We start from the raw sequence: 22,643 nt of genomic DNA on the forward strand, positions 1-22,643 counted from the left end.
ACGAGTGATACCATGGAAAATGAGATTGGATGTTATGCCATCTGGATTGTTTTATTTTTGGGGCATGAATGTGTTCGTGATATTCCTGGCAGATGGAATCATGGCAAAACATTGTGAATAAACCCTGAAGGATGACTCTGCGTGGATAGAACTGCAAAGAGCCATTGTGGTTGCTCTTGATCATGTCATTCATTTCTCTTAGACGACCCTAGAAAAGCTGTGATAAACGCCTTGCAAGCTATACTGACGCGCCGGAATTACAGAAGTCTGCCCAAGATCGCACCGGGAAATCCTACGTCCACGGGTAAGAAGAAGCTGCAGGAGCATGCGGCGCGTGGAGGCGGTGTTGGTTCATATAAGAAAAAAACCAAAAATAAAAATATAAAAATAAAAAGGTGCGAAAACTGGCACGCAATGGAGGGCGGGATGTGCAAGAAGTTGGAAGACTTTGATTTTTGAGCTCGCATTTAACAGTATGCCAATAGAGAAGCCCGGTAGGACTTGAAACTTACAATTTATTCATTAGCCCGATGTCAGATCCAATGAATGAAGTTTCGTACTCTTTAATTATCTGGTCTCTGGTGATATTGGGGTAATCGGTGACTGCAGAAGGAGATGCCGGGAGGATGGGGTATTACTAGCGAGCTTTTGGATATTCTGAACAGCAATACCAAAGCATTATTGTTGGTTTCTTGTGCTCATTTTGAAGTGACTAACGCCTTGGCCAGAGACCTGCCAGTTACCCGGAACTGAAGCCATCCAGGCTGACCTTCAGAGTCATAAAACAACTACAGTCACACGCATGCCATGCCCATGATTGCGTAAAGATTTGGCCTTGACAAATGATCTGGTGTGCTCTAGGCTATCTTGCACTATGAGAAATCCAAAAATCGAGGGCATGTCAAGGGGTATATGTTGATTCTAACGTCTGGTTTTCTTTTACTTTTTACATCCCGGCCTCAACGTGGTTTTGAACAACATAAGAGACATGACATTCAAGATTCGTGGCCATCAGAGTCTCGTCTCTCTCGTCTGCTCCGTCCCCGCCGGCGCGTACTCTTTATAGAATCCTCCGCTCGCCATCCCTGCCTAATCTTGATGGGCTTGAGGAACCCATCGACGTGAACAGCGCCGTCCATCTCGGCCGCACTGTCCTCCCCACCCTCGACTTCATCCTCGTCACCGTCGTCTTCGCTCCGAGCCGGCCCGCGGTTCCGACTCCGGCTTTGACTCCGGCCATGACTAGGGTCTGCTTCTCCATGCACGAACTTCATGTGGCGAGCCAGGTTGTCACGACGTGTAAAAGCCTTGGTGAACCTACTGCAGGCGGCGTGCGGGCAAAAGAACCCCAGATCCGGCGGGGCTGCGCTGCTTGCTCGCCCACTTCTAGGTTTGACCCCGGTGTCGCGGTCGAATTCCTCGTCAGAAGAGAATCCCACTGCGATGTCACCGCGTAGTGCGGGCTCGCGGCTCAAGCTCCGGAGGCGCTGCTTCTTGATGCGGCTGGTACTGCTGTCACTGGCCCTGCTATCCGTGTCGCTGCCATCCTCGCCGCCAGGTGTGAGCGATGTCTCCGACAATGACCCGCCAGGTCGGTACTTCTTCGTGACCATACCCGTTCGCTTCCGCTTCCGGCTCCCGACTACCGGCACTTCGGTTATTGTGTGTATCTCCATGGTCTGGCCAAAGAGATTCGCACATCGCTGCGTTACACGCGCGACGACAGCAGGCGAGAAGCCCGCGAGCGCGGCAGCGCCGACAACGTCACTCCAGTCGCGCAGTGGCCATCGGCTCATTGTTGTTTTCTTTTGGCGGATTTTCCTATCCGCGGCTTCCTCAATGGTCAACTCCTCGTCCACCTCAATATCCGCAGCGAATCCCTGCTTAACAACGTCTGGTCTGGGGGATTGCGTCACATCCCCCGGGGCGTCTTCGTCATCGGAAAGAAACTCGGGCAACTTCAAATGTTTCTCCCTGGCTACTCGGACTTGATACTGCCGCTCGGTCTCGCCCTCGAGCTTGAGAATAACGCTCCCCTTTGAACGATGAGACTTGGATTTTGAGGGGTTCCTGTCGGTGGAGGCCCCCTCTGTTGACGCCTCCCTGCGGGAATGTTCCTTGCTGTCGCTAAGCACAGGGATCTTCTCATGCCTTTCCTTTGCTACACGGATCAACATTTCGTTCTCCGTTTCTCCATCCCGTGGTACGTATACTCTTTTGGGACGCCCGACCCTCCGCTTGTTCCCGCGTCCAGCTTTCTCCGGCTCCATGAACGTTGGGGTTACCATGGGTTTTGTACTGCGCGGCCGTCCACGCCCACGCTTTCTGCTACCCGAAGTAGCCGATCCGTGTTCCGACGCTTCTGTCTCCTCTTCCTGTTCCGAAGAAGAAGTCCCCGAAGGCTCGGACAGATCCATGGTGGCGCGAACGCGTGCATCGTGAAGCCGGAGCAGGGTTGCATCCAGAGATTCCAGAATCCGGCGAGCGGCGGGACGAAGAAGAGCGTTGGATCCGTCATCGTCAGTCGCAGCCGACGGAATGTAGGTTCTGTTTTCGATTGGGTGCGCAGGGCTGGCTCGCGGTGGCGAGGACGAGTGCAGCTGTGCCGATGGTGGGCTACTGGTAGGCCATTCGCCGTCCTCTGACTGGTCGTTGGGAGTGCCTGGACGCTCCTGTTGGCCATGTTGAGAGACGGGATTGTTTTCACTGTCAACATGGCCCAGTGCTTGTCGTCGACGGAATCGATCCGTTGCGGTCCGCACCATGGTCGCACAGAGTAGGTCCTCTAGAGCTGCTGCAGGCCGTGAGGATCCTTCCTCTGGCGCGACAGTTCGTCGCAACGTATATGAATCAAGAGGATCCCCTGATGCCGAGGCTGTCATCAACTCGTAGTCATTGGGAACAAGGTGCGAACGCAGAGGCCAGGCGGTCCAAGATCTTGGCGGTACCCAGTCAGAACCGCGCACACGGGCGCCCGTGACGATATCGAAATCGGCATCCTCCTCGTCTTCTGCGTCGTTGTCCGTCTCGGCATCACCACCGCCTTGCATCTGTCCCCGCCGCTTGAGTGCGAAAGCAGTGTACAAGTGAGCAGACAAATCCTGATTTCGCAAAGACACAAACGCCTCATGAGTTAGGCGGTCCTGTTCAGTCAAGGCACGCCACGTCGATGCTGGGCCCTTCCAACGGTTTGGTCGGGCCTCGCGCAGCTCCGTTGACGAGATTGAGCGGACGTCGTCGGTGTCGAGATCCCACTCTGAAGAGCTGGGATCGACTTGGTAGTCGCTATCCCTAGATCCATTCCCTCCAGCCGTAGCGGCAGAATCGTAACCATCTTCTAGTCCTTTTGGTGGTTTGTAGGTTCCATCCTCAGGCGACGAGGAGCGTTCGCTTTCTGTGATCCCAGCGGCTGTATCCATTCTTGGCTTGATTAAAAAGTCCTGGTCCAGGCATCAGATCCTCGTCACCCTGGTTTCGGTGACCAAGAAATGGCCAATGATGGTAACATATGCGTTGATAATTCATACATTGGCATGGCCGAAAAGATAATGATTTCTCCAATCGTGAAGTGAGAAAGACGGAAAGGATGGACCCTGGTGAGAAGCTCGTGTGGGTCTTTCTATCGACTCACACTGTCTTATGTAACAATGCTAGGTCACGTGTGGTGGATGACTCGAGCATTTGAAAAAGGGATATCTTGTACTGTACTTGTACCGGTACATACTTAGTAGCTAGAGTCTATCTAGTTCAGAGCTAGGGGTGGGGGAAACATCGAAGCCCGGACAAGGAAGAGAAATGTCGAGCTAAAAAAAAAAAAAAAAAAAAAATGTTTAATTATTGCATTCGTGTTCATTATTCTGGAGAATTCTAACCTCAATATTCATGACAAACAATGGGCATTATTCACTACCGTGCATATGCTTCCCGCCTCTGACTACCTACAGAAATACTTGGGCTGGTTTATCCTGGTATTCACGTCAAAGTCGGAAATTCGATAGAGCTTAACCTACAGAACTGGCACACCCGCGCAGGCGGGATAAGCCATCCATGTGCAGTAATGTCAAAAAAACAACATCCGAGTCATTGCAGCTGGCTGGTTGGTATCTCAAGGGCGAATGTTTTTGTTGTAAAACGTGCAGGTGGACGGCGTTAGCCGCATCTGCAGTGATCGATGCCGCTATCTGCGCCAATCAAACATGCAGTGTTCGGAAGTCCACACAGCTAGCGATCATGTGTGACAGTTACTACATGAGAAAGACTGAGGTATCATTGCAATATTAAATACATCGAGTGAAGATCAATCAGCCAACTCTCAGTACGTCCGGTGGTGTTCTTAACCGACGTGGCCGCTGCTAGGCCCCGATTTCTTGCCCGAATTTCGGGCTTTGCAGCCATATCCATATGTCCGAGTGATATGCATCAAAGCACTTTTAATCCTCTGGACTGAACCAATCAAACGAACAAAAACCAAAATTCCTCTTTTCGTGACACACTTTACTTCTCCATCTCGAGGGTCTTGACCTCAGACTTGCCCAAGTTCGTAGGCGGGTTCTTGGTGTGATAATCGGCGATAGCGGCGCGGATGGCATCCTCGGCAAGCATGGAGCAGTGAACTATGTAATCTCAAGGTCAGCACAAATTCTTCCTCTCCCTTTGACAGTCCCATCTCGCAAATCGCAAATCCCCGCAAAAGACTTACGCTTGACTGGCGGCAGGTGCAAGTTGTTGGCAATATCGGTGTTGCGAATCTTGGCCGCATCCTCTATCCGCATTCCCTTGACCAGCTCCGTCAGGTAGCTGGAGCTCGCAATGGCTGAGCCGCAGCCAAAGGTCTTGAACTTGGCATCGGTGATGGTGCCGTTGTCAACCTTGATCTGCAACTTCATCACGTCGCCGCAAGCCGGCGCGCCGACGAGTCCCGTGCCGACCATGGGGTCCTTGCGGTCCATGGATCCGGGATTCCGAGGCCTGGTGTAGTGGTCGATCAGTATCTGAGGGGGAAAGATCCTGCATTGTTAGCTGCGCGTCCAGTCATTTATGTTTCCGGTCGCGATATGCGGCGTTGCTGTGTTTTTGTTTTGAGTAGACATATCTTTCTCATGGTAGGATCGCGTCTGAACCGGCGTCACGGCTGCCATGGGGGCGCGCCGAGATAGTGCGGGTGCGCCGCGCTGGAGGGTCGTCCTGGCGGAGACGCGAAGGGCGTTGCGTAATGACTGCATCGTCGCTGGTATGTATGTGTGAAGGTAATTCGGAATGTGCGGTATTATCTATTCTCGGCTCGGGGTAGCCGGCTCAAATTTAATTCCGGAGGTTTATAGCTCGGTTGTTTTTAATTCGCAGAGTATCGTATTGTGTATTCTGAATTATTGGTATTATTGAGTGGTGACGATGACTTGATCGTGTAGGGTCGAGTGTTGGTGATTTGTTGGATTGAGATGTTGAAGGATTGGAAAGAGTGTCGTCCTGGAGGCACCTACGAGAAAAAGCCCAAGAACTTTTCGACAGTCGAAACGGGGCAAACAAAGCACAATGCACTATGTCATTCCCATGGCAAACGCCGATTGGTCCGCAGCCAAACCCCGCGACAGCTTTGATGGGTCCCTGACATTTGGGTGTGCTAACAAAAACGCAGCCATGACAGCAGTCATTTTGTTAGTGGCGAAAGGATCTGATAAGCAAAGTACCCCAGAAATTTCCGAAACCCCGGCCGTCCCGGTCTCGCAGCTATCGGCATTATCCCCTTTTTTCGAGAAATCGATGTTCACCAGTCCGCGTTTGCGATCGCCAGCTGATGCATGCTTTGTTTATCGCCGAAGCCGGAGTGCACATAAAAACTGCTTGACACACTGTGTTTTTCCGCATAACACAAGAGTATGGGTATACCTACTCTTTCTTGATCCTTACCTTGGATCGTTGATTATTCTGGTTTGCGGTAAATCGCTTTACCACTAGACTAGTGTTTCGCATAGTTTTTTGGTCGTTTTTTTTTTCTTGTCTTGTATGGTGTACCCAGTCCTCTACGTTGTAAGGTTCAACTACACACACAAGCGACGTACCACGTAGACCATGTTAGTCACATGGTTTGACAGCCTACCTGACTTGGTAAATTCGATCAGGCCTCTTTCATTTTGAATTCCAAGATCGATCGCAGTTATAAAGATAATTATACCCTTGCCACGTTATACCTAATCGTCCCATAGTATGCGGCTTGCCATTGCGATCGAAGCAAGTGAAAGTTGGGCTTGTTTGTCATCATCGCCATAATACTGTACTCAATTTTTTCCAGCACCACGGTACGCAAAACATGGCCAGTCCGTTGTATCGGAAATAATCTGGGGCGTTGAATTCGGTCCTCTTTTTTTTTTTTTTTTTTTTTTTTTTTTTTTTTTTTCTCTGACAATGTACGTCCATTAGGAGTTACACTGACAGTACGTCAAGCTTTTTTGCCAAGTGAAATTCCACCCAATTCTAGAACCACTTGCTCCGAAGATATTAACTACCATTCAACTCTACCGATTTCTGTACCGACAGAGTACCAACGTGGTGTGGTACTTTGAACATTATCCGTCACCCACCAAGCTTTACTGTTTTGCAAACCACGAATCAACCATTTCGTACTATGCTGTACCCTGCAGGAACCCCACTGATGTCGTGCACCTGTCACTGGATAGGCTTGTGGTTTTCTGACGACAGGGGGTATGTCTGGCTCAGGCGCCCCTGGAACACAATAGAAGTCATCGAACATAAACACGGTGGTAGAGCGACGTCAGTCCCATCTCTTACTGGCCAAAATACAATGGGCTTCGCCCACAAACTGGCTGGTTTGTATCACGGGCCCAGTACACACCAGCTCATAAAGACCATGTTCTTTGTATTTGTAGTATGGTAGGTAATTAAGCGGGACAATTTGTTTTCAGTGTGGTTCTTCTGGTAGAAGGAGAGCGCGTGTATCCCGGTATGACATAGGTGATTTCCAAACGCCTCCTCCGTTCTTTCTCTAAAGAGATCCCATCGCTGCCCCCATCCCATCTTCCAACCATAAACATTAAGTTCAGAGACTACGAACCTTCAGGCCCCCCTCCTAACCTGTTCGTTCTATCCAGGACAAAAGTACCTAGTCGCCTCCCCGCCTCGCACTCCATCTGTCATTCAAAATGAACTGTAATGGTCTCCACACAACAGCCGAGGCGGGGACGACACAGATGATGGCTTCGACGAGTCTTCTCGCGGGTTTCCCAAACCCCAGCAAGGGCTACGTGCGCAAGGCATACGTAGACACGCCGTCCGGGCAGCTTCATTACCGAGCTGGCAGGCCGCCGTACGGCATGGCCGAGCGTCACGATGTACTGGTATTCCTGCACAAGGTGGCCGCCTCGTCGGCCGCATTCGAGGAGCTCATGATCCACTACGCCACGGAGGGCTTCACCAGCCTGGCCCCCGACATGCCAGGGTTCGGTGCCTCGTTCGACCCATCCGAAGATGACAACTCCATCATCGCACGCGACGGCACCGCATGGTACGTCAACGTTCTCGCCAGCGCCCTGCGCGCCATCCTCAGCGGCGTCTCCTTCTCGGCCATGACCCCACGCCCCATCCACATCCTGGGCCACCACGCCGGCGCCGCCCTCGCCATCCAGCTCGCGGCGCAATCTCCCTTATCCGATGCGCACCTTTCCGTCGTGTACCGACCGCCGCCGAGCGGCCTCATGATCAAGTCACTCTCGCTGCTCGGTCCGAGCATCATGTCGGCGGCGCAGCGCTCGATCATGAAGTCTCGCTTTCTCGACCCGTTCAACGAGCCCGCGGCCGACGGCTCGCACCTCGTCAAGACCTGGGACTACCTCCGCGAAATGGGCGTGCTGGGGCCCCCACCGCTGCCGCCGAGCCCGTCCGCCAAGGACTTGGAGCTGCACCATCGCGAGACGCTCGATCACATCCGGGCCTGGAAGGGGCGTACGCTGTTTTCAGGCGCGGTGTGGGAGCTCGATCAGGAGACGCTCTTTCGCCAAGTCGGCTGCCCAGTCCTGGCGTTGTGCGCGACCGACGACTCGCTGTGGCCCTTTTTTGACAACGTGCGCGCCGTCGAGGGCGTCGAGACCCGCGTCGTTGGCGGAGGCAACTTCTCCACTGATCGTGACGTCGACGGCGTCATCAAGGCATGGTCGGGGTTCTTGCACAAGGTGGGCGCGTTTGACATCATCGAGCCTGTCAAGATGAAGAATCAGGTCGTGGGGTAGCAAGGCTTGCGTGCCTTTTTTTCTTCTTTTTTTTTTTTCTTCCTCGGCGGGCGTTTTGGCCTCTGCGTACGGCTTCCCTAGTGGTGTGGTCTTCGGCTTCGTGAGTTTGTTTCCCTAGTCAACTATCTTGTCCTTGGCTGCTAGGATCCATTCACACCAGCATTATTCAATGGGGTATGCGCAACGCGCCGGGCCATTGCAACATGCTGCTCCGGATCCTTGGGTTCCAGTGGCATTTTTTGAAAGACCAGTTCGGTTTCTCAGTGAAACCACGACTACCTTAATAACCCCATCCATCCCCAAACTCAGTTCAAATCAACTTGGTCCGAGTGGACAGGAGTTGTGCCAGGTACTCAACTACATTTTGGTAGGTGATCGATGGCTTAGAGCGAGAAAAACATGCATGCATCAGCACATCAATGATTTCCAGCTTTGACCTGAGACTTAACAGATGGGGCCGATCAAGGTTTTGAGATGAGAGCTGATATGTAATTTTCATGTGCAGAGTGTTAGAGGGCGATGTACTTGGCCATCTACTCTTTGAATATTTGTATCAAAGGTGCATACTGTGCATAATAGGAAGAGATGGAATTGGAGGGTGCAGACTGAATAATAATGACGAAGGCATGAATCGTTTCCTTGTTGAGAACACCTATCAACCTTAAATACCTACCATACCTACCTTAGTGTATGCATTACCGCGAATCGATGCTAGATAAGGTGGGATTGGATCTAACTTGATCAGTAAATACCATACTAAGGAACAATTGATGTGAATTTTGACTTCGCACCGTATGCATACAGTCTAATCACAGTCCTTTTCTCAGGAAAGCCCCACTATGTCTGTCAAACAGCTAGTTGTCCCCACTCTCCGAGGATAGCACTGAAGCCACTTGAAGCCAGGCCCTGGATCCGTGAATGCGACGCTGCAGTCGTCAAACTCGCAACAACCACGCAAATTCCCAGGTACAACATACCAGGAGGAATTTAAGCACATCAAACGATGCAATGAACGCAGGCACCGTCAGGACGACCAGAAGGCAGAGCGGCAGGCCGTTGGGCATCTACGTTGCGGGCGCCGCGCTACGCCTGGCCCTCTTCACTCTTTTTCCAGGCCTGCCCGACTTGCTGACCGGCCGCGTCGAGATCTCTACGCCTGTGACGAGCTTCAAGAGGTGTACGTATCATGTCTACACGTTCCCAAAACTACATGCATGAACCATCTGCTGCACACGTTCTGAAGTACTGACACATTCTCCTCCTCGCTTCCCGTGCCGACAGTGCAAGAAGGTCTCTTCCTATACAACCACAACGTCTCCCCCTATGACGGCGGCGTATACCACCAAGCGCCCCTCCTCCTTCCGCTCTTCTCGCTTCTGCCCGATGCGGCGACATACCCAATATTCACAGCGCTGCTGTACATTGCCGTCGACCTCTTCTGCGCCGATGCTCTCCTTCAGATTGCTGAGTCGGGCGAGGCCGGATCCTCTGCTAAGTTCCAGTCTCCTCGACGTCAGAGGAGATGGAGCGGAGCGATTGTGGCTGCCATGTGAGCCAACCCGTCTCTAATTTTGACCATGTCAAAAACAGACAATATACACAAGGCAACAACACGTAGAGATGCTAACTTATCTCTACCCATCCCTCAGATACCTTTTCAGCCCCTTCACAATAGCGACATGCATCGGCCGCTCGACCGCCGTTTTCACCTCGTGCGCCATCCTCCACGCCATTGCAAAGGCCATTCAGGGTCGCACCCTCGGCGCCTTGGTCTCTATCGCATTCGCCTCGTACCTATCCATGTCTCCGCTGCTCCTCCTCCCACCGCTCCTCGTCCTAGCCTACGATCGCCAGCCGGCCGCCCCCGCGCGCGCCCACCTTTCGACCTCGCCGATCACTTTCGCCCTCGTGGGCACAGGAGTAGTCGTGGCGGTCCTTACTGTCCTTGTCGCCCTCTCACTCGTCATCACCACCTTCTCCTGGGAGTTCTTGGCATCAACCTACGGCATCCAGCTGACGCTCGCGGACCTGACGCCCAACGCGGGGTTGTGGTGGTACTTCTTCATCGAGATGTTTGACCCGTTCCGCTCCTTCTTTCTCGCTGTCTTTTGGCTGCACCTAGCTTCCTACGTCGGCGGGCTCACCATCCGCATCCGCACCCAGCCCCTCGCCGCCCTCTCGATCCTCCTCGGCCTGTTCGCCATCTTCAAGCCCTACCCATCCATAGCCGACACGGCCTTGTTCCTGGGCCTGCTGCCCCTCTTCCGCCACATCTTTCCTCTGATGCGCTACCCTTTCGTCATCGCGGCCGTCATCGTCTATGCAGTCTTCCTGGGTCCTGCCTTTTGGCACCTGTGGATCTATGCCGGTAGTGGCAATGCAAACTTCTTCTACGCCATCACGCTGGTTTGGAGCTTGGTGCAGAGCCTGTTGGTAAGCGACTTGACGTTTGCGCTGCTGAGAGACGAGTGGGAGGTAGACAGGCCCGAAATGGTTGGTAAGGAAATTCGACAGATCTAGAAAGAAAAAGAAAGAAAAAAATACTGGCGGGAAAGGCAGTCGGATGTATGGTTCGACACCTGATGTTTTGAGAGAAGATGAATTGTACAAATATTACACTAAACTACCTGAAAGACCAACATCAAATATGCCTTGCTTTCTTGCTACAAGCCTTTCCATTATGCCATGCATGCATGTTTAGAGCGTTGTTTTCCCCAAATATGATTTTACAACATGAAACTCCGCTCCGTCACCCTGAAAAGATCTTCTCCTACCTCGCAAACTGACCAGCGCCCAATTGCCTACCGGCGCCGCCCAAGACCGCACCCGCAGAACCCACAGCCCACAGGCCCCCGAGCCTCCGCACCCTATCAAACACCTGCAGCGGGGCGCCGAACCTGTGCGTGGCCAAGACGTCCCGCAGCAGCATGACGGCAGCCGCGACGACCGACGCCGACAGCACGCCCAGGCCCAGCGTCCACGCGACCTCGCCGTGCTCCATGCTGCCGCCCCGGCCCGTCGTCCGGCCCTGCAGCCGCGCGCTCCGCCGGCCGTGCGCCCACGCCGACCACGCTGTGCCCATGCCGCCGGGGAGCGCCGCGACGCAGCCCGCGGCCAGGCGAGAGGCCACGCACAGCGGCGACGCGGCGGTCAGCGTCGGGTCCGACGACCAGGGGAGCGATGGTGTTGACGACGACGACGACGATGAGAACCATGCAATCCGGGCATCGGTCACAAAGTCGCGCAGAGCTGGGTGGCGGGCGTTGATAAACTCCTCGAGGAAAGGGCGTGGGAGGTCCGGGACCGTCATCAGGGCCAGGTAGCCAAATGCGAGGCAGTCGTAGGCGGACGGGGACGAGGAGGATGCGGTGGGCGGGGCGGCGGCCACTACGTGGAGAACGTCGGCGGCGGCGGCGTCGAGGCGGAATCGGGCCTTGGCTTCCGGGGTCAGGGCGGACGATACCGTCTTGGAGGGGCGGGGTTGGAGGCGCGCTGGGATGAAGGACTTGCGCGTGCTGTCGGCGACGTTGAGGTTCTGCTGGTCGTCTGGGTCCGCGTCGGTGTCGAGGTCCGAGAGGCCCAGGTGGTCGGCGCGCCGAGCCATGAGGCGGCGCCGGGCGGGGGCCTCGGTCCAGCCGAGGGGGAAGGGGAGCACGGAGGACAGGGCGGGACGGGTCGTGGTGGCGTAGTTGGCTGATGAGACGTAGAGTGACAGGGCGAGGAGGGGAGATGCCTGTGCGGTCAAATGTGCGATTCTGGCCGAGGCCGAAGGATCGGGAGAGGGGTGTTGGGTGGTACTGCTGGGGTGGTTGGTGAGCATGTCCAGAATGCCCTGGTAGCTTGCCGCCCATCCATTTGTGATTGTGTCGTGGAGAGCCGGGAGATGGTCTAGATGTTGTTAGTGGTCGAAAAATGAGACGGTGATTGCCGGTCAACGTAGCATCAGTTGAAGGGGTACGGATACTTACTGGTGGGCACAGCCGAGGGACTGCTGGCAACAATCTCATAGTCGCCTTGTCTCACGTTCTGCTGAAAGTATGCAATGGCAGCCAGGCACTCGGCATCTAGTGACGGAAGCCCAAAGGCTGGGCCCCAGACGTATAGCCTCAACAGACCCATGGTTCGTCGAGGCTGGTAGGCCGGTCGTCGGAACTGTGGTCAAGTCGTAAAGACGAGGCTGAGATGGAGCCTCACACAGCCACGCAAGAGATGCCGGGGTTGATAAGGCAGTCTGTTGTTTCCACGTGCTTTTCTGGATGATCTGCGTTTGCCCACGCCCAAAGAGATCAAGGCCAGGGGGAGCCCGTTTGGCAACTCGCCGATCCTGAGCTTTCAGATCACCCGGGCCTGGTCTAAGTCGGAGGCCGGGATGGACCAAGGACGGCACCGGTCGAGGAAAAGAGCCGATCGTCTGATGTGTTCCCACGTTCTCTTTTTGGCCAGAATACCTGTGCTGATGATCTACTGACTTGAAACCTGCAAGGGAAGGGGAGGATGTGCAACTGCAAGGATAGCTGACTGTCTCCAAGAAGGACTTGAGGAAGACCGATCGGACCGGACCCGAGGGGGTGAGGCCAACGCCAGAAAGCTATGAGATGCAGTTGTTCTGGAATCGTGAGGCAGACAGTTTCCAAGTGGCAGTGTTGACCGTCTGAAACAATCAAGACGAGATTAGGGTTGCCGGTGGTGGGTAAGGGCGACTGCAACGGCAACAACAAAGAATCTCTAGATCGATGGCAATTATGGTGATCGTTGCCGGAGGTCTGGATATGGCGAATATGCACTCAGAGGTGATATCCTTGGCTGATACAAAGAGGCTGTGGGGGGGCAGTTCGGTGTATTTCTAAACCTTAATATCTCTGATGCAAATGCCGGGTGATATACTATAGTAAGATCTTTCAAGGCTGGAGGCATTAACCAGTGATGTTGGCGATAGCTTCGAATGAATAAGATTTGAGATTACTCAGTACGTAGTAGTGGAGTTTTGCCACCTTAGTTGGCGTCTTGGCGAGTAAAAGGGCGTCTGCGACGAATTTGGTCTGGTGCCGGTTGAATGTTTCGAGGCAGAACAACAACTTGACTTCGTTTCTTCTAAAAGTTAAAGGAGGTGCATAGAAGAAACTAGAAGTAGAACAAGGCAACCAAGCCAAATTTGACAGTCCTGAGGATCTCGATGTCGGTAAGGTCTAGAACTAGAGGCAGTAAGTGTGTGCGTTAAATTAACGACATCAAGCTCAGTCTGTAAGGTTATCAGATGAAGCAGAGTATCAATCGTTGATGCTATCGTCACGCCACACTTAAGGAAAGGAAAAAGTCAAACGGAATCAGAGCCACTGCTGCGCCTCAAGAGCCAGGTGCAGATTCAGATGCAACCAAAAAAAAAAAAAAAAAAAAAAAAAAAAAAAGGGAAGACACGAAAACACGTGGTGCCAGTGGGCCCCGGTACTTTTGCCCCGCATTTTCCGGGGAAAGCCCGGCGGCCGAAAACAAATGCCAAGAACACTCGGGGACCATTTCAACAGTATGCGATCGGGGCGTGAGATTACGGAATCGGCCCTGATTGAGGATGCACGCTGCTGCCGGTCCTCCTGTGATGTCACGATATCTTCGATTAAAGTTCTATGCGGCCACACCATGCGCCATGCTGCCACCCGCCTATTACTGCTGTATATGTACAGAAACTTTTGAGCCTCCGTATCTTGGCGAATCTAGACTCTTAATATTGCATACTGATGATACGATGCAGTGTCTTGGCCATGAAGATAATCACCCAAAGAGCCGATAACACTGTAGCATCTCGGTCAGCGAAATTAGTCAGCCTTGAACGCGGGACCTTATAGACTTTTGAGCAGAGACAAGACAAGACAAAGACAGCCTTATTCTCCCGGCAAGACTTGACGAAACAGGAGGCAGAGATCGATTGGCTCGTCCACCCCGCAGACAAATGTCCGAAATGCGATGGGTGGTTACAATTTGGTAACCTTGCTTTGCTCTCCCTGCCATACAAATTACTTTTTGCCCTTCCCGTCGCATTGGATCTTCGCTAGGGAGAAGACAATTTCGACAGGGCCGTCAGTTGAAGGGGTTAGGCAGCCCCCAGGGTCCCGGGATCGGGGACGGGACGAGGAAGGGCAGGTTTAGGAGAGGTAGATAATTTCCAGAAAAACGCCAAGAACACACTTTACTGTTTGATGTTTCCTGTTTGCGTGTCGGTGTGTTCTCTGGGAGCAAAATGCCTGCAATTCCTGCAAGTTTATTATATTATTCATCTTTGCACGCCCCTCCCTAGTGACGATCCCATTCTGCCGAGCACATGGACTTCACATCGTACTGCAAATACCCAAAATGATGATGAAAGCGCTGCCGATGGCTGTTTCAAAATATTGAAACTTGAGGTCAAAACGAACCACTGAGGGGGAGTGTCAAAATGAGAAGAAAAAATAAGTTGCTCACCACCCGTCACAGTGGTAAAGGTTCGCCCGCCGAGACCTGTTGCTTTTCCTGGCATTCCATTTGTTTCCCTTTGTCTATAACGTTCGTTAGATCTTGCATATGCCACATGTCGACCCCACCGGGGATCTTCTCTATTTTTAAAGTACCAAATACAGTAAACTATGTAGTACTCATGTTTTGTTCTATTCTATTTTACTTTTTTTCCGTGGCCCCTCTTTCTTCTGTCGTCAGATCACCCCCTAAATAGGACAAAGTATAACAAACTGCAATCTTGAACCGTAGCAACACCAAATTTGACCTTGAGTTGCCGACAAACATGTACTTAGGCTTGGGCGATGTGGCAGCATCCGCGCCAAATCGTTTTCCCGTCCCTTGATTGGATAGTCCAAAAAAAAAAAAAAAAAAAAAAAAAAGCTGCAGTAGCCGAGATCAAAGGGAAACATATCCCCTGTCGAATGCTACAGTAGCACACACACAGGTGCAGCAGCGCGGCGATACATGCCGTGTGCGGCGACCGCGTGAATACTACCTACTGGTAGCTAGGAAAACCCGCTCACCGCCTAGGGGAAAAAATTAAGACCGCAAAAAGAGAATCTGAAACATAGGCAACCGCATCCAACATGCCATGTGGCAAGACTTGACCTTTTTTCATTTCTTTACGGTACGATTAAAGTCGATGACACATTGGCACGATTTCTGAATCTGCGGGGAATGGAGTCTTTAATTGGCCTCACAAGCCTGACACGTTTTTTCTTCGACCCTTGATGCTGACCTAGTACTTTGTAATTATAATTGTCATGGAAAAAACGGAAAGAAAAAGTTATTTCGCAAAATCAACGGGAATTTGTCAGCCCGTAGCACCGCTTTGTTTATTTGTACGATCGACAGACCGAAATACTACCCAGAGCTGTCATGCCTCAGCTTGATGGATCCCCGCGACAAGGAAGAACCACAAATATGATTGTTCTGGAATGTAATGCCATCCATCACAAGTCAGAAAAGTAAGGGGTGAAGGGGAGTACTGCAATTTGGAAGCGGGGCGTTTCCTTTTTTTTCTTCCCTTTTCCCTTTTTGACGTGCGGCTGCATGTAGGTAATGAAAGCGTGGGGGAGGACAAAAAGAAACAAAGGGAACAAAAGCAAAGTCTCGCAGTAACTATCTATTGTTCTTCGGAGGAGGCTCTCCGATCGTGCATCGCGTGATTGGATATGGTACGGTCGGGTCCAAGAAAAGCAAACACTTGCATGCAGGTTTTTGGAACGCCTCGTGACATGTTCCTTCAGCTCATGCTCGTCTTGATCTTTATCTCGATCGCGCGATTTCTTTTTGGTTATGGAAGGTTGTGGAGAGCATGGGTTACTCGATTGTCAAGTCTTGGTCGAATCCTCAGCTTAGGTACTAAGGTACCTGCCCAAGCTGTAGCTACTATTTTGTTTTTTTTTTTCTTCCCTCCTGATCCTCTCCCCATTTCAAACATCTCCACTTGCTGCTCCGAACCTGTTCGTCACGAACTTGTAGTATTTTCGTCAGAGCCCACAGAAACAAAAACACCAAACTGGGATGCTGCCTCTTCACGATTCAAAATCTGGGAAATTTCGAAAAAGAAAGGTTTTCAATTACAAAATACTACGTACGTTTCGGTCAATTTTTTTTTACTCGCATTTGTAACGTCTTGGCATCAAATTGACACCAGGTAATCCACCACGACATAGTCAACTGCTACTCTATATGTTAAAATGTCTTGGCGGTAAAGAGATGATTACGAAGTACTGTCGCGACTCGAATGGGGTTTCTTGGCAAAAATACAGATAGAGAGAGAGAGATTAAAAAAGTGGTACATCACACGTGGACGCATCTCATACTGGACAAGTAACTCGGTTGCAAATGCTCTCCTGCAAGACCCCCTTCTTGTATTGTCGGTAAGGCATATTTTTTTACAGAGTGGAATGATTTTGTTTCCAATGCGGCCTTGTCGTTGTCCACACTCAAGTGTGAAGAGTGGAGTACCCTTGAACGAACCTCCTCTTTTCCCGGGGGCATCAAACAACAAGCGCGAAGAAATCAACCAACGAGACAACAAGATTAAGCGATTATACCAGCGCATAAGCAGTGATGGTATTAAAAAAAATTATCATGTAAAACTACTATAACAAAATTGAGAAAAAAAAAAAAAAAACTTCGCGCAAAGAAAAAACGGCGATCAGGCTCCGATTCCCAGATCTGTAACCTCGTTGCGCTAAGATGCCTAAGAACCAAGGACACCCGGCCCGAGTGCCTGGTGGCAGTAAAATGGGCAGATATTTCGGTAGCATGTACGTTAGAGGGGCTCTTAAGCAAGTGTTAATTGTCCCGAGGTCCGGGCCTCTCTAGCTACGTACGTACGTATTGACGAATCCGGTTTTTTTCGTCATATTTTTGTTTCCTGTTGTCGCCCAATGGAAAGGCCACAAACGATGCTGCTTGTGTGATTGAAACGTGCTTCAGGTGGTTCGCTTCCAAAACGCCAAAATTCTATACGAAGGAAACAAAAGAAGAGAAGAAAAAAAAAAAAAAAAAACAGAAAAAAGAGCCGACCTAAACCTAGCCTGCCCAAGTCTGCCTAGATGCCCAGCTGCGGCCGGATTGTGCGGGCTGTGATAAGGAGAAATGGAGAGAGAGGGGGTGTGGTGTTGGCTCTTCTCTTTTCTTTTGAGGGGGAAAAAAACGTGTCAATTGCGGGGACCGCAATGTCGAGTTTCGCGTGGATGCGTAACACGTTTGTCCGAAGTGAGGCCATTCCACGGCCGGTGAGCTGTTGAGCTGTCAGAGAGAGGCTCGCCGAATGCTGGATATGCGACGGCGCAAATTTTCTATGACTTGTCTTCTTCGCAACCTTGGTTTCGAGATAGGACTGCCTCTTTTTTTGTTGCCGATTTCACTCATCACATGTGGAATAGCAGAGATTGTAGACTTTAAAAAGTGTGTTCGTAATTCAAGTAAAATTCTCATTCAAAACGTCTTCCTCTTCTCTCAGCCCGGCTAAGCAGGAATGTAGTAAAAGGGGGTATAATTTGGCAACTGTAATGTGCCCAGATAAAAAACCAAAACTCTTTAAACGCCATCCGAGCCCCTTCTGTCTTATCCTGTGTTCCCAAGACAAGCCCATATAGTAAGAGTTGCCCCCCAAACGTAGAAAGCCATCCCAATATCTATGTATTACAGTTATATATGTTCGCAAGTAAGTGATTGCGAAAAGAAAAAGCGAAGGTATTAAAAGAGAAGTCCCATAATAGTTTTTTGTACACGTAGTGTCCAATGCACTGCGGTGGAGTAATATGCTGGAAAGAAAAAGTTGTCTGATCATCTATGTCCGCCTGGGGTTGGATGAGACGGACAGCTTCGAAGCGTCCAACAATAAGCTGTCGGGGCTCCGAAGAGATGAGGGGTTATTTTTGGGTTTTTTGCGAGGGTGGGTTGTTTGCAAAAAGAGCGCAAGTAGAAATGAAAAGATGGCACGCATCTGCGTCCGTTGGAAGCTTGAAAAAGGACGGTCGCAGTGCTGCAGGTCGGAAAAGTAGGCCGCTTTGCTGGCAAGCACCTAGAAGTGCTGCTCATGAGACCTTTGGCCGGGGCTGCGGAGAAAATCGCGGACAGGGCGAGTAGCATTGATGGTGTGTAATGGCGGACCAGGCCCCCCGTTTTCTTGGTAGATTTCGTGCATGTGGTTATTTTGCGGGCGCGTTTTGCCGAAAGGTGGGCGCCGGGCCGGTTTGTTGCTGCATGAGAATCAAGGCAGGTGGACACACACTTGAGTGTTGATTGTCCTTTACCCGCGTCGGTACACCGGTGACCAAGTCGTCATACTGGCATGTTTATTGCTATCGAACATGCAGGGCTGCAGGCAGGCGAGAAGCGCAAGTACTTTGTCGATAGAAACCGTTGCTTGTTGTTGCTGGATGACAATAGGGAGGTTGTTGCTTGTAGGAGCGAGGTGTGACTAGCACACTGTTCTCGAGCCCCAAGAAGCTATGGTTGCAGTAGATGGTATGCTGTTTGTTGTTGTATGTGAAGCATTACATCTCTTAACCCCGGGTGGGCAGAGCGGGCAGAGGCCTGTTCGGGGGCGGGCCGGGGCAGGGCGGCAGCTGCGAAGGTCGTTGGGCGGGCATGTTGACTGAGTGTGCGTTGTTTATAACTTGAAGAGAATTTCAAGTTGTATAGTCGTCGTCGGATCTCTTGCGTGAGTAAGCAAGAGATTGATAGTCCTATAGTGGTTGGTCTGGTATGGTAGTCGATCGTCGTGGAAGATTGCTTGGATGCAGAGATCTCGATAGTTGAAGAAGGCAGGATGCTATGGAGCAGATATATAAGCAGCGAGAAGGTTGAGAAGTGAGTCTTTTAGAGTTGTATTTGTATAAGTGTATTTTGCCGAGAAGTTATCTGATGATGATGGGTCGACCGAACTGGGAGAGGAGGCATGGGGAGACAGGAAAGGGCGAAGCTGGTCTTTTATCAACACGGCAGTCGTAGATCGCATCATAATGGGGGAAATTTTGGCTTCTGGGTACCTTTTTTTGCTGAGAAAAGCAACACGCCTTGGGTGGCCCACCCCCCTGTCCCCCTGGCGAGCATGATGGGCGTATAAACGACGCAATGATGAGCGGTGGTGGTGCGCAAGAGGTGTGTGCGTTTTTGGGTTTTGGGGGGGTGTGCAAGTGTGGGTGCCTGGAAAAAGGCAAAAGGGGAAATGGGGAGGGGTGTGGTGTTTTGCTGTGTGATGAGCATGGATGACAGGCCGGGTGAACTTGGCAAGGTTGGAGCCTGTCAGCCTTTTTTCCCCTTGGTCGTTTTTTCTTTCCACTACACACCGCATCTATGACTCCTTAGTCCTACCTCCTCGGGCGGAAAAAAATTAGTAAAATTCTTTTTCAAGTTAAAACGGGGTGGAAAGAGGGGGTGCGGATAGTTCGGGTAGTGCGTGTTGCCTGGTGGCATTTCGTTTTCAGGTGATTCTCAATCCCAACCTTTTTTTTTTTCTCTCTCTGCTACGGTAGTAATTTATGTGCGCACGCCTTCTTGGTACTGCCTGTCTGTCCCTACTGTACCTAACCTTCACCGCACCGCACCGCCCGTGGACCCGTATTTTCCAAGGCCCACACCCTGTTCTCGCACCAGCTGGGCTTTCCCCCTCCACAAGTACAAGCTGCAGTTGTACCTGTACGCTGACGCAGCCCCTGCCTGTACCTTTCTTTGCCCACCTCCCTCGTTCGCAATCAGGAGAAAATGAAACAAGACCTTACAAGGGGGGGCACCCCTGTGTCGTGATCACCAGGAACCCAGCTGTAGCTCTTGTTTTGCTTGGAAGGGGGACAGAACACAAGGCGCACAGGAGGTTGGTCTCATGAAAAGATTCCCACAGCGGAATTGTGCCACGTAGCTTGGTAATGTAAGTAGTAAAATGTACTGTAATGTAATGTAATTACTGTAGGTTATGGTACTATGTTTGAACGGTCAGTCATTCATTTGGTTGGTGGTTTGTTCACTTGCCATTTTTGGAGCAGCTGAGAATGCACCAGCCAACACGAATGCGCACTAATGCTCATTCTCCCATATTAACGCAATCAAACACGCTGCCCACTGCCCACGGTGACAATAAAGAGCAAAGATTGTCGCAAGATTGCTAATGCATTCTCGAAACACCGGAGGCAGATGCTTCTAGCGGTCTTCTAGCGCGTACCATCACCTGGCCTATGCGCTCTTTCCTGCCTGGTTTCATTTACCTACACCGTAATAATTGCTTGTGCGCATGTGTGCGTGCATATGAGGTGCTTTGCTCAACCCATCACCGCCAGCACCGTCTTTTACCCCGTAAAGAGCGGTCTCGTGGCATTCTGCGACAGCGCCTGACATGGTCGAAGACACGGCACTTGCGTGCACCAGACGCATCATACTGTAAAATTGTAGCTGGCAAGCCGGCATGGGCCGGGAAATCAATGAATGCTACGATTGGCACCATGGTACTATACCCTGTCTGTAACTAGAGACAGGAGAAGAGGTAATTCAGAATGGTACTATCCCCCAATCGCCGTATTTCGTATCGTACTCTCATGACTAGGGAAAGGTGAACCGTTCTCTAATCGCGATCCGAGTTCTGAAAATACACATTATGTCTTCCCTGTCGGGATGAATCTGCTGCGAACTCTCTGCAGCTGAGCCTCTGTTACTTTTTGGGGGGAAAGATGTGTCCGCGGCGCAACGGCGTCGTTTCCCCGAAACAACCTCCACCCCTTTTTTGTTGTTGCTTGAACTCTACACGGCAATAAGTTACAATATCATCAGACCAAAAAGGGCGAGACCAAATTTTCTTATCTCCGACCAAAGGCTAATTAGCCCTCGCCCGAGCATCACCTCTTTTAATGACATACGGCTCTCGGCGCGAACCAACGCTGAGAGAGGCGGCGGCGAGTTGGTCCGAACGCCTTACTGCTATTAATGACTTGGGGGTACGATACGACTCGAGAAGCTTTATCCCAGTGTGCCTGGATTGAGTCCGCGTCGTCTCGAATTGGTATTGAAATGAAAGAAAGTTTTTTTATCATCTTTTACTCTATTACGGCAAAACAGCTAAAATGCTGCAGCGTGGCCTATTTCCTCGCAAGGCTGACAAGAGCAAATATAAAACAAAGGGGACAACAAGAGCTGAACTCAATTGGAAGGGGAAAAAAGTGTGTGTGTGTGTGTGTGTATGCCCGTCGGAATTCGCTGAACTGTCTTTCTTTGATGCATGCGGCTAAATTCTCCAATATCGGTGTATTGTGTACATACCTTCCATTACCTTGATCAACCGTTGTTTGGAATTGCACTTTGCTATGCACCAACATACAGTTATAATACAGTACAGTACGGTAGAGCACAGCATACAACACACCGCACATCTCACGGGCCACCCTTTCATTACTGTACAACAAATTTTCACGCACACGCGATCAACAATCACAAGGGTCTCTGCTTGAAGTCCGTTCCCGATATGTCAAATCATCAAATTTCCCACGCCAGGCTAGGAGGGGCTCGTGCTTGGTAATAATGGGAAAATGAATAAGAAAGGAGAGGAAATCCATAATGCCCATTTCCTTGGAACAACGCTAGAAGCCTCTCCACAGTCATATGGAAGCCTCATGGAAGGTTGTACCTTCGGAATTGATGATCCATCGTGCGGCTCCACCAAGATGGAAAGTTGCTTGGGGCCCTTGGTATTTTTTCTTCTTGCTGCTGCTTGAACTGATTTTTTGTGTCTCGTGAGCCTCACCGCCAACCAACAAAAGGACCCGGCTCCCCAATAAGTTTGATGACATCAAGCGAGGGTCATAAGTCCCACGTTTAATTTCACCATTTTCTTCTGTAGCCCATTGCTTCTCTCTGTGTTCTAGAAGGCCCGCTCTTGTAATTTCCATGCTTGGAAAGCGGAGACGGGGGGACGGAAATACCGCGCCAACCTTGGGTTTTCGCCTTGCCAACGATTGATTCACCTTTTGTCCAAGGCTGCGTCTTAATCACTGGTGAAATCTTTGCTTTTTTGCCTCTCTGTTGCCTTGTTGCTTGTCTCTTAATGTGACGTCGGACAATGTTGGTTGGAGTTTAATTTTCCCAAGGAAAACGATTAGCGATTGGATATCACGTAACGTGGGGGACATGATTGTCAGGGGCTTTGGAGATCTTTTTGCCTCTCGCTCGCTTACGACCAAGGCTATTATTGTAGGGTACATCATGAGCAAGAGAAAGAAAAAAATATTATCGTGTGCACAGACTCTGGAAAACATTTTTGGACGTGGTTTGCTTGTCATTGACACACAAAGAACAAAAGGATCCCTGCAAAGAAAAAGGTGTTTCTGTTTCCCTTCCTTCCTTGGTTTCCAAACGCTCGAGCGCAGAGCAACGCTAGAACTATGCCAGATTCCACGGCGCCCCCGTATT

At 51.0% G+C, this 22,643-nt stretch overlaps 5 protein-coding genes across 5 annotated transcripts; 2 read left to right on the forward strand and 3 right to left on the reverse strand.

Annotated features, from left to right (window-relative positions):
• Positions 1-995: 995 nt before the first annotated feature.
• On the reverse strand, positions 996-3,419 carry PgNI_04394 (uncharacterized protein; the record flags this gene model as incomplete). Its single annotated transcript, XM_031124441.1, has 1 exon — positions 996-3,419. One exon carries the CDS (start codon positions 3,417-3,419, stop codon positions 996-998), a length of 2,424 nt encoding a protein of 807 aa, XP_030984334.1.
• Positions 3,420-4,189: 770 nt separating this feature from the next.
• Positions 4,190-5,222, reverse strand: PgNI_04395 (uncharacterized protein; the record flags this gene model as incomplete). The annotated part of the gene is made up of 3 exons (XM_031124442.1): positions 4,190-4,613; positions 4,700-4,991; positions 5,121-5,222. 3 exons carry the CDS (start codon positions 5,220-5,222, stop codon positions 4,495-4,497), a joined length of 513 nt encoding a protein of 170 aa, XP_030984333.1. The 3' UTR covers positions 4,190-4,494.
• Positions 5,223-7,157: 1,935 nt separating this feature from the next.
• Positions 7,158-8,240, forward strand: PgNI_04396 (uncharacterized protein; the record flags this gene model as incomplete). The annotated part of the gene is made up of 1 exon (XM_031124443.1): positions 7,158-8,240. One exon carries the CDS (start codon positions 7,158-7,160, stop codon positions 8,238-8,240), a length of 1,083 nt encoding a protein of 360 aa, XP_030984332.1.
• Positions 8,241-9,187: 947 nt separating this feature from the next.
• Positions 9,188-11,264, forward strand: PgNI_04397 (uncharacterized protein). The gene is made up of 3 exons (XM_031124444.1): positions 9,188-9,417; positions 9,522-9,789; positions 9,890-11,264. Exons 1-3 carry the CDS (start codon positions 9,249-9,251, stop codon positions 10,758-10,760), a joined length of 1,308 nt encoding a protein of 435 aa, XP_030984331.1. The 5' UTR covers positions 9,188-9,248; the 3' UTR covers positions 10,761-11,264.
• Positions 11,011-13,571, reverse strand: PgNI_04398 (uncharacterized protein; the record flags this gene model as incomplete). Its single annotated transcript, XM_031124445.1, has 3 exons — positions 13,211-13,571; positions 12,209-13,135; positions 11,011-12,128 (listed from the first exon to the last, which is right to left on the reverse strand). The coding sequence occupies exons 2-3, from the start codon at positions 12,357-12,359 to the stop codon at positions 11,011-11,013; spliced, it is 1,269 nt and encodes a 422-aa protein (XP_030984340.1). The 5' UTR covers positions 12,360-13,135; positions 13,211-13,571.
• Between the last annotated feature and the right edge of the window lie 9,072 nt (positions 13,572-22,643).

This window comes from Pyricularia grisea, assembly GCF_004355905.1.
Source record: "Pyricularia grisea strain NI907 chromosome Unknown Pyricularia_grisea_NI907_Scaffold_2, whole genome shotgun sequence".
Lineage (NCBI taxonomy): Eukaryota > Fungi > Ascomycota > Sordariomycetes > Magnaporthales > Pyriculariaceae > Pyricularia > Pyricularia grisea.